General features: G+C 42.5%; 1 protein-coding gene across 5 annotated transcripts in view; it reads right to left on the bottom strand.

Moving 5' to 3' along the window:
- Positions 1–4,462: 4,462 nt before the first annotated feature.
- Positions 4,463–11,546, bottom strand: part of ANKUB1 (ankyrin repeat and ubiquitin domain containing 1) — a 36,087-nt gene continuing 29,003 nt past the window's right edge. For all 5 annotated transcript variants that reach the window (XM_070576314.1, XM_008526559.2, XM_070576315.1 and 2 more), the window contains one exon: positions 4,463–5,909. In XM_070576314.1, the coding sequence (XP_070432415.1) occupies positions 5,717–5,909 (193 nt within the window). In that variant the 3' untranslated portion in view covers positions 4,463–5,716. The remainder of the gene's footprint in view (positions 5,910–11,546) is intronic.

Below are 11,546 nucleotides of genomic sequence, written 5' to 3' on the forward strand. Positions count from 1 at the left end.
CCTCAATCATTTATGCCATTAGTGTAGATGGTTAGTGGGAACAAAACGCGACTCCAGGGTATCTTATCCCCAGGGCTATCTGCATTCTCAGCGGGCAGTTAAACATCTTTACATTTTCGTGCCCTTTAGGGGGTGAAAGCATTCCTTTGTCTTTTAGATTGTGGAGCTAACAGTCCCTTAAGCACACTGCCAGAGAAAGTATCATTTTGTTAGTAAAGTAAAGGGCTGAAAAGCTAAGCTAAAGTATATATCTTCAAGAATGAAAAACAGAAATAAGTATAGACATAACCTTGCTAGAAAGCATGCATATAATTCAGAAAATATCAGGGGTGTCGGCCGGCCATTCTTCACCGAGGGGCATCCCTGCACCCCTCGGCCCTTCTACTCATCAATTGTTTATTATTTATTGCTTTTAGGAGAAGACCTCTATAACATTTTAACAGAAAGCAGAAGGTCAAGAATAATATATAGATACTTCTTGATCATCCAATTAACCAGCAAACTTAGAAGGACGATGCATATATATATTTAGACAAAGAACTGGAGAGAGAAGGAAACATTAACCAGATAGAGGCCATAAACCTAATTCGACATCTTATCTGGGCAGGATTCCTTTCTGCTTGTCTCAAATGGGACTGTGTGCTCCTCCGTTAATTAACTGAAAAATATCTTGAAAGTTACCTACAGGTGGTCACATTCTCTTACTATATTTAATTTTCCTGGGAGGTAGTGCCTCCCAAGCAGCCACCCAAAGGAGTGAAAACTGGAGGTTAAGAAAGGAAAAGGAATGAAGGGCAAATAGAAGCAGCACAGGTTTCAGAACTATGTGAGGGGCCGGCCGGTTATTCTTCACCAAGGGGCGGCCCTGCACCCCTCGGCGTTAATCGGCTGGACCCTGTCAAACAGCCGATCAAATGATGTAGCCACGGCTCCCGGCAAAAGAAGGTGGCAATTAATTCTGATTTCAATAAGATTCAGGCTTAGAATAAATGTCGCAGGGTATCCTGTGCATGCTCATAATAATGCTTTACAATTGTATAACATAAGTATAGAAGCTCTTAATGTCACTTCATGCTGTCTCACTTCTGGGACTAAAGTGAAAAAAGAATAAGTACTCCATATTTTTTCAGTTAATTCTGGCAGGGAACACTACTTTCTATCAATGGTCCTCTCACATTCTGTCCTCATCTTTCTGTCTCCCTCCACCTTACCCACCTATCTTTTCCCTCATATTTCCCCATATTCCTTTTTTCTTCCTAGGCATTCCAGCCCAGAATCTTTGCACCAGGCATTCACTTGGCTGTGTTTCAATGATACCTAAAATATTATCATCTCCTGCTAGGAATTGCAGTTCAATTCAGCATACTGTCAAGGGGACAGTAGCGTGGTGACACCCATCACTCACATGAACCGCGCTCTCGTGAGTCTGAGGCTGGCAATCAATGCGTGAATTAGCTCCTTGGATTTTTTTTTCCATTATTTTAGTTCACTTTTTCAATTGGATTATAAAATCCACACAGAAAAGGGAACAGATAAAAAATACTTTGTTGAATTTTCTCAAATTGAACACGCCTGTTGACCCAGATCAAGAAATTGCCTGTTACCAGTATCCCAGAACCTCCGCTGTGCCCTCTTCCAGTCACTCTCCCCTCTTACTGTTTCTACAGTGAACTAACACCTTTACACATGCTACCTTACACAACATCTCTTTGGCATTATCTTTGCATTTTCTTTTGTATTAACCTTCTATGTGCCCCAAGCCCATAATATCTAACTAGGAACTTAAAGGGTTTTTTTTTGTTTTTTTTTTGGTGAGGAAGATTGGCCCTGAGCTAACATCTGTTGCCAGTCTTTCTCTTTTTGCTTGAGGAAGATTGTCGCTGAGCTAACATCTGTGCCAGTCTTCCTCTGTTTCATGTGGGATGCTGCATAGCATGGCTTGATGAATGGTGTGTGGGTCTGCACCTGGGATCCAAACCTGTGAACCCTGGGCCACCAAAGCAGAGCACGTGAACTTAACTACTGCACCACCGGGCCAGCCCCTAAAGGTATTTTTTCAAATGAGCTTTAGATTTAGGCGACTCTGACTGTTGTAACAGAATCTATCTTAAAAATCTTCCTAGCAAATAACATCAAAAAATATAAAATATTTAAGAAAAAAGTTAACAAAAGATTTATAAGACCTCTACACAGAAGACTAAGAAACATTGATGAGTGAAATTAAGGAAGACCTAAATGAAAGGGGACGAACACCACGGATGAAGAAACACGTCGTAGGTTGTCAGATTCAGTGTTAGTAAGATGTCACTTGCGCCCAGTCAAAATCTCAAGGGGTTTTTTGTAAAGAATGACAAGTTCATTTAAAAATCTATATGGAAATGCAGAGGACTGAGAGTAGCCAAAACAAACCTGGAAAAAGAACAAAGCTGGAGTATTCATAATACCTGATTCCAACAGCCGCTAGAAATCTATAGTAATTAAGACAGTGTGATCTCAGTATGAGGATAAGTAAATAGATCAATGGAGCAGAATAGAGTCTGGAAATAGATCCATTGATATATTGTAAATTGGTTTTTGACAGAGGTGCCAAGGTAATTCAGTGAGGGAAAGGAAAGTATTTTCATCAATTGGTACTAGAACAATTTGATAAACTTACGGGGGAAAAGTGAATCCTGACCCTCACCTCACATCACACACAGAAACAATTTGAGATGCAAAAAATTAAAAATAGAAATACCCTATCATCCAACTATTACACTACTGGGTGTTTATCCCAAGGACATGAAATCAATAATTCAAAAGGGTATATGAACCCCTATGTTCATCGCAGCATTATTCACAATAGCCAATATGTGGAAGCAACCCAAGTGCCCATCAGTGGATAAAGAAGATGTGATAGCACACACACACACACACACACACACACACACACACACACAGGAATACTACTCAGCCAGGAAAAAGACAAAATTGTGCCATTTCTGACAACATGGATGGACCTTGAGGGTATTATGCTGAGTGAAATAAGTCAGAGAAAGACAAATACTGTATGATTTCACTCAGGTATGGAAGATAAATACATGGATAAGGAGAATAGATTAGTGGTTACCAGAGGAGAAGGGGGTAGGGGTGGGCTAAAGGAGCACATATGTAGGTGACAGATAAAAAATGGACTGCTGGTGATGAACACAATGCAGTCTATACAGAAACTGAAATATAGTGATAAACACCTGGAATTTACACAATGTTGTAAGCCAATATGACCCCAATAAAATAATTAAAAAAATAATTCGAGATGGATTATAGACCTAACATAAAAGCTAAAACTATGAAACTTCTAGAAGAACACATACAAGAATATCCTCATTACTTTGGCGTAGGCAGAGAGTTCTTAGAGAGGAAAGAGAGATCATGAACCATAAAAGAAGAAAATGGTAAACTGTACTTTATCAAAGTCGAAAACTCTCATTCATCGAAAGACACCATTAATAAAATGAAAAAGTGAACCATAGGCTGGGGAAAAAATATTCACAATACATAGATCTGACAAAGAACTTGTATCGTGAGTATATAAAAATCTCCAGTGGCAGCCAGCCCAGTGGTTTAGTGGTTAAGTTCGCGGGCTTGCTTTGGTGGCCTGGGGTTCCCAGGTTTGGATCCCAGGAGCAGACCTAGCACTGCTTGTCAAGCCACAATGTGGTGGCATCCCACAAAAAATAGAGGAAGATTGACACAGATGTTAGCTCAGCAACAACCTTCCTCAGGCAAAAAGAGGAAGATTGGCAACAGATGTTAGGTCAGAGCCAATCTTTCTCACCAAAAAAACCCCAAAAACAAAAACCAAAAAAACCTCCAATGAACCAATAATGAATGAAAAGATAACACATTTTTTTTTTCTTCTTCTCCCCAAAGACCCCCAGTACATAGTTGTATATTTTAGTTGTAGGTCCATCTGGCTCTGCTCTGTGGAATGCTGCCTCAGCATGGCTTGATGAGGTGCTAGGTCCATGCCCAGGATCTGAACCAGAGAAACCCTGGGTCGCTGAAGTGGAGCATGTGAACTTAACCACTTGGCCACGGGGTGGCCCCTGACACAATTTTTCAAATGGGCAAAAGACCTGACTTGACCCTTCACAAAAGATATTCAGATGGCCAAAAGCACATGAAAAAGCATTCAATACCATTAGTCATCAAGTAAATGCTAATTAAAACCATAATGAGATGTCATTTCAAACCCACTAGAATAATTAAAAGTCAAAAACGCTGATGACATGAAATTTTGGCAAGTATGTGAAGCAACCAGAACACTTGTACATTGTTAGTGGGAGTGTAAAATCATAAAACCACTTCAAAGAACTTCTAGGCAGTTTCTTATAATGTTAAGTGTACATTTACCCTATTATCCAGCAGTTCCACTCCTAGGTATTTGCTCAAAAGAAATGAAAGCATATGTCCAGAAAAAGACCTTTAAAATAATGTTCATAGCTGCTTTATTCACAATATGACAAAACAGGAGGCATCCCAAATGTACATACAGTTGGATAGATAAATTATGGTGTGCCCATATAATGGAATATTACTTAGTAATAAAAAAGACCTGAGAAAGAGCTGTATGAAGGAAGTATAGATACTGGAGTTATTAGACTTGGATTCTGAAATAACTATGAATAATATGTCCAAAATATTAGATGACAGATAAAGAACTTAATCAGAGAAGTAGAAACTAAAAAAAAGAAAAAGAAAAAAGAAATTAACAAATTAGAAAGCAAATATATAATAGAAAGAATTACCAAAAGTAATAGTTATTATAAAAAATTAATAAAACTGGTAAGATTGATAAAACCATTACAAGACTGAATATCCATGACAAAATAAAAGTAGAGCAAAAGTTACCAATATTAGGAATGAAAAAGGGGCCATTACTACATAGAGTGGTAAAGAACAAAAGGGTGTGCTACTGATCCATGCAACAAAGGAAATAAATCTCAGAACGTCAAGTTGAGCAGAATAACCCAGGTGCGAAAGTGCATGACTGTATGATTCCTTTGACTGGGAAACTGTGCACAGAGAGAGAAATCAGAGTCGTGCGTCTGGAGGGGACTGGGGCAGACTCAGGAGCCTGAAGGAACTTTCCGGGGTAATGGAAGTGTTTACATCTTGACTGGGGTGTTGGTTACACAGATCTATGTATTTGTCACAGCCATTGAATCTTACGTTTAAGATCTGTGCAATTCACTGTTTGTAAACTTTACGTCAGTTTGTAAAAACTAATAGAAAGCAATGCTTTAGCAGAAGTTCAGAAGATGTCTGAGGCCAGTCCTAGACCTACATGGTCTTTCTAAGTGTCCTAGGGGCTTTCCCGGTGCTTACAGAATTCTCTTTATTTTTTTTAACTATAGACTACAATTCATATGGTTTAAAAAAATAAAAGCATTAAAAACAAACCCAGGAAAACCAAAAAAGAGAAAGGAACAGTAAAAATTCTCACTCCCATCCTTGTTTCCCATCCTCCCAGTTTCCCTGTAGGCGACTGCATTCTCAGGTTCTTATGAATTCTTCCTCAGACTCTTTGTGCAAAAACAAATGGCCTAGATTTTCACTTAGTGTGATGGAGTTCAAGAAAACATGGTGTTAAACATTAAATATCCTGTTGAAAGTCGTGCAGCATTTGGACTGTTGTTAGGAATTATAGGCTGAGTTGTTAGGAATGTTAACATTAGAGCTGGAGGTTCTGTTTGAACAGGTCTTCGCCCACACTGGGGTTGTCATGACTTTTCAGTGCAGTTTCAGTTTCCCAAGGATTTTTCCATGCCGTCAGGCCTCCTTGGGTAGTCAGGTTAGAAATGCTCTTTTTTGCTAGAACTCTTGCTATTCCTAACTGCTGAAGCCATCGTTTCTCTTTAAAGGCACTGCAAGAAAAGAAGACGTAATTTATAAAGAGATCCAATCTTGTCCCCGATTATAGCTGAAATGATGGAAAAATTTAGGTTGATTTTATAGCTGTGGGTAGTTTATCTTCTCACATGAGGTAGGATGTAAAATAGGAAAGAGGAATCATTCTAAAACCAGATCCTTGTAAAGCAGGGGAATGACGTTTTTCCAGGCAGTGCTGGAAGCTTAGAACCCACAATTAGAAAACCACTCAATGTCATTCGGAATTCTCTGGGCTGAAACTTTTTCCGTCTGTTCCCCCTGCATCCCTATACGGAACATGTTCCCCAGCCTATTCTCCCTTCTCGTCCTTCTCCCCCGCCACAAACACACATTTCTTCACTGATAAAATATTCGATATTTTGATAGCCTTTAACTGAAATGCAGTGAAACTTAATGTTTCCTGACAGCTATTCTCTGGCTGTATACTAATAAAGACTTGTAAATTTGAATGTGGTTATTCCTACTTTCTAGGGTGCAAGTGTGATTTACACAGAGGGGTTTCACATTCCCTTGAACGTTGGGGTCCTCTAAGATTCTGTCCTTTGCCCTTCTCTCCTTCTACACGCTCATCCTGGGAGGCCTCGTGTACTAATTGCTTCACCTCCCATATCCGTGACTCCTAAATCCTGACGTTTCTTCAGATTTGGTAATTGGTCATCCCACAGACACTTCCAGTCTGCATGTCTTAAAAGGCGAATCTTCCTCCTGCGCCTCTCCCCCTGCAGTTTCCTCGCTCTAAGCGGTGGCTTTGCATCCTCACCATCTCCAAAGCTGGAAACGAAACTCAATTCCTCCTTCTCTGTCCACTCCTACACCCACTTGTGACCAAATTTTGTAGATTATTCCTTAGCGATCTCTGTGATATTTCACCTTTCCCCTCCTCTCTGACTCCTTCGGCTCTAGTCCAGGGCTTTATCCTCTCTTGCTTCTCTTATTGCAGCTCTGTTGTAGTCCTCCCCCACTCTCAGTGTTACTTCCTTCCTGTGACTCTTCCACGCGTCTCCACCAGATTTGTCTTCAAAAATAAATGAAAATTGATTATGTGACTTGCCTGTTAAAAAAGGACTTCTGCGAGCCTCCTACCTACTTCCTACCCCATGGAAGGGGGTGGTTTGCCCAGGACTAAGGGATTTCCCAGGAAACAGGACTTTCAGTGCTAAAACTAGGAATGTCACCCTACCACTATATCTTCAGCTCAGTATGAATAACCATTAATAACCATTAATTGGACCATCAGCCCAACCACCTAAGTGAATCTCAGCGTTACGTTTCAGCATAGGAGTTCCCAGCTCCGGGAGGAAAGGATGGCATGACTATATCCCCCTCTCCCTGGCTCTGTGCATCATTAAACCACTGTGTATTGAGCCCTCGCTATATGCCAGGCACTATGCTAGAAATGCAGAAGTGAACTCAAGACACAAGGTTCTTCCCACCTGGTTGGGTCATGGAATTCAAGATGCCTCACTGGAAGGCAAGGCTTCTCACTGGATCCATCCAGGATCCTCACTGGAGCATGAGCTGTTTGACAAGCTAGTCTGGGAGGCTGAACCTCAGGCTTCAGTCAGCTCTCTGACCTGTGATGAGGCTGAAGGCCCAGTTCATGCCTCCCTTTGCTGCTCCTGTGCGTTCTTTCTCATCAAAAGCAGAACTGAGGAGAGGACCCCGGTGCTACGGAATTAACGAGAACAGCGCCCTGCTTAACACCTGTACTTTCCTGGGACCGCATGCTCACTTGTGCAAAATGGGCAGACTTGCTAGTAAAAGGAGATCAGCAGAGCCCTCACCTCCACTCCCATGAGCCCTAGCACCTGATGAAGGGGGACTTGGGGGGAGTGACAGGAAAGGGTGGTGTATATCCCTGAGGATGAGAGGAAACACCTGCTCCGTGCCCATTACACGGCATACTTGGGAAGTACGCAGGGCAGGCCGTGTGCCACAAGGGCCGGCAGCTGACTTGCACCAAACTTGTTTCTAGTTGGGGCGGGGGTGCTACTGACAGTCTTTTCTCTGGGAAGGGTTATAACACTGTTCCACACAGACTGACCCTGAGAGACTTTGTCAGGTCTACCCCTCACTGCAGTGCCCTCTGGGCCTTGGTCCCTTCTAGCCAGAGATTTGTCATTAACTCAAAAGTAGCCTCTCATCCTCTATAAATGGGGATAATCTGGTACCACCTTTTAGGAAGTTAACTTAGCAGTATGTCTATGTCCTCTGAACAAAATATCCTATAGAAATAGTTCCACAAATGAGTAAGTGTTATATATAAAAAGATCTACTGCACCACTGTTATCATGGCAGAAACATGGAAACAATGTGAATGTAAATCAAGAGGGCCTGGTTAAATACCTTATTATACAGAAACACAGTGGAATACTAGGCAGCCATGAAAAGGATGGGGTAGTTCATTCTCCCCAGTGTGGAAAGATTGGACAGACATGTTCGAGAGCTATATATTTGGGAAGAATAAGTACAGTAAGGTCCCTTTCGTCATAAAAAGGGCATGCACATATGCGTGTCTCACATACATGTATTGAGATACATAGAAAAGTTCTAGGAGGCTACAAACCGAATAGTGATCATGGTGCCTTCTGGGGAGAGGGCTGGGACGTGTGAGAGGGGAGAGGCGTGGGGCAGGACATGGATGGAGACTTTCATGCTGACTTTGTCTATTCCCGTGTTGTTTGGATGTTTCCCGGAGAGCACATTACTGTATTTGTAATTAAAATTCTTTTTTTTAAGGGGAAGTATTCCACTGCCCAGCTTTTCCCTCTGCACCAACACGGCCTATAGGCCACACAGGCTTCCGCTCCACCTGCTCTTTTGCTTTCTTCCCCCTCAGGAGAGCCAACTGTCCTTTGTTCCTAGAATCCCCAACACACAGGCCACTCACCAAGACGAGTTTGGGGAGGAGTTACTCCTACGTCAAAAGTGGGGCTTAGAGGCGTGGCCATGCCGAGCAGGCTATTCCCTGCGTTCGCTTTCCAAGCCTGAGGCAAACACCCTCATCAACCACAATGGCTTAAACTGTGGCAGAGGTCCCCTGCCCCATCCCTGGTGCTTTTTATTAAAAAACAGAGAGCTCTACTTTCGTGAGGCGCACGAGAGCCCATCAGAGTCACCACAGGAGATGGCCGTCTCTTCTCAGTCCGCTCAGGACACTCAACCTTCCAGACTAGCCCTCCACATTTGAATCTTCACTACACTGGACTTCCAGGTCACACAGACCTCCCTGGAATTGGACAGAAGTGACAAGGAAGGCTGTTTTCTAGACAGGCCTTGGAGATGTTCTTTGGTCTCTATAAAGCTGACACTCTCTTCTGAGGGGTGAGACTCAGTCTGGCGTCAGTCACTGCCTGTCCGTCAGCTGCGTGTGCTCACAGCTCAGACCCACGTTCACACTGATCTGAGCCAACTACAGCAATGCCATCTTTGAGTCAGCCCTGAGTATATTTCCATGAATCTAAAGGTGGAGTTCCTGCATGACCTGTGGTCCAGCAAGTGCCTTCTCATGATGCCAGATGAGATGTGTGGGCTCCTGGTTTGGGAGACTCTCCTCCCCACACTCAGGAACATCTGATGGTTACGTTGCCCACCCTGACACAGTTTCCCTGGGTTTCCATCATGAAGGGTCACGTTAGGTTCTTCCTCATCTCCTGGCTGTGACACTAGCTTGGTGACAGTGGACCCAGCCATCAAGATGCTCCCCATGTTTGTGTCTTTTTGGCACAAGAGCTGTCCTGGGCTTTCGTGGGAGGTGCTTAGACTGCCTGGCTGCCTATGCTTCAGGAGACACAAGTGCTTTCACGGCTCGTACGAGGGGCAGGAACCAGACCAAAAAGAGCTGTGCAGGGGCTACAGGTCCCCTTCCCCCCACCACAGCCCACCAACAGGCAGACTTGGGACAGATCTTGGGAGAGAGGCAATGAAAGGGGCAGAAACAGATGGGCAGGAAGGACAGAGTGTGAATAGAGGGAAGAGAAAAGTGCTGGGAAAAGAGAAGCAGTAAGGTTGCAAAGAAGATTGGCTAAGAGTAACTCAGCCAGGGGCAGCACACAGTCAGACCGACCACCCCTCCTTCTGGGAGCCTCACTTCTGCACTAGCCTCTTTCTTTAAGGAAATGTTTGCTCCAGCAATGCCCCTCTCAACTTTGAAATTGCCTCCACTGGATAGCTCCAATCCTTGTGAGATAGACCTACAAAAATAGCTCGCCGCTGTGACCTCTTTGGAAAACTGTAAGTATTTACTAAAGCTAAACTTAAACTTCCCTCACGGCCCAGCAGTTCCACTCCTAGGTATAGAGTCAAGTGAAATGGATGTGAAAGTCCACTAACCTCATATGTGAGAATAATCAGACAGTTTCATTCAAAAGAGCCCCGAATTAGGTAAAACTCAAATGCCCATCAAAAGGAGAATGGATAGGTAAATTGATACGGAATATTACACAGAAATGGAACACTAGATAGAAATAAGAAGAATCAATACATGGAAAAACATAGATGAATCTCATAGGCACGATGTTGAGCAAAAAAGCCGGACATAAAAAGGTACATACCGTATGTTGCCCTTTATACGAAATTCAAGAACAAGCGAAATTCATCTTCATTGATGGAGATCAGAGTAACGCTTGTATCTGGGAGGGGTTATTGACCGGCAGGGGACCTGAGGGAACTTTTTGGGGTGCTGGGATATTTTGTGTCTGATCTGAGCGGTGGTTATGTGGATGTATGCAAATGTAAAAGTTCTACAAGCCGTACATGTGAGAATAGTGCTCCTTGTGCATTTTACGATGTGTTTCACAACTCAGTTCCTCCCCAAGAAAGCGCTACACACACGCAGTCTTTCTCACCCAAAACCACACACACCCCCACCTTAAACACAGATACTTTTGCAAGTTTCCGCTCTGCTTAGCACTGCGCTGGGCCATAATAAGCACTTACTGGATGTGTGGAAAGTAAACTCATTTTTAATGTGCATCTGTTGATAAAACTAATCAGTGTTTCCTTTCTTATGTTTACAGCCTGATTTTAAGATGGGCTATATAATTTTTTCTAGTCTTTCTAAAATTAATTATTTAATCATTTTCCAGTCTTTTTCTAGAATTTTACATGATCTCTTTATACCTCACAAATTACAAAGACTGCAGCTGTTAAGCAGTTTCTTCATCTGCTGTCAACCTCATTGTGCTGGATCCTGAATTTTGCGTTTTGGAGCCCAAATTACTCCCACCGCTAGGTGGCAACAACCTCGCTGAATTAAAGTAGAGCCGAGCTAAGGACCAAAACAAAAAGTCAGCTAAAACAACTCGGGCTTGTTTTTCCTTTCCTTCTCAATATACTGAGTAAGGAAAAAAGCCATTCATAAATCTGTATTTCTTCTGTAATGTGGGCACCCAGTCATACCTCATAAGGAATGCATGGGCCCCGAGATCTGATCAGAGTTGTGTTTTCAGTGAAATCTGATGACCAATATATAAAATTTTACCTTATGAAATGAATGTGCCTGAAAAGTCCACTTCTGATACACTTGTTTATGTCTTTAAATGTGATAATGGATTACTTTTTTAACTGACCTTAAATATTAGCGTCAATTCTCTCCCCCTATCCAGTATAGG

This window comes from Equus przewalskii, chromosome 15 (assembly GCF_037783145.1).
Source record: "Equus przewalskii isolate Varuska chromosome 15, EquPr2, whole genome shotgun sequence".
In the NCBI taxonomy this organism is placed as follows: domain Eukaryota; kingdom Metazoa; phylum Chordata; class Mammalia; order Perissodactyla; family Equidae; genus Equus; species Equus przewalskii.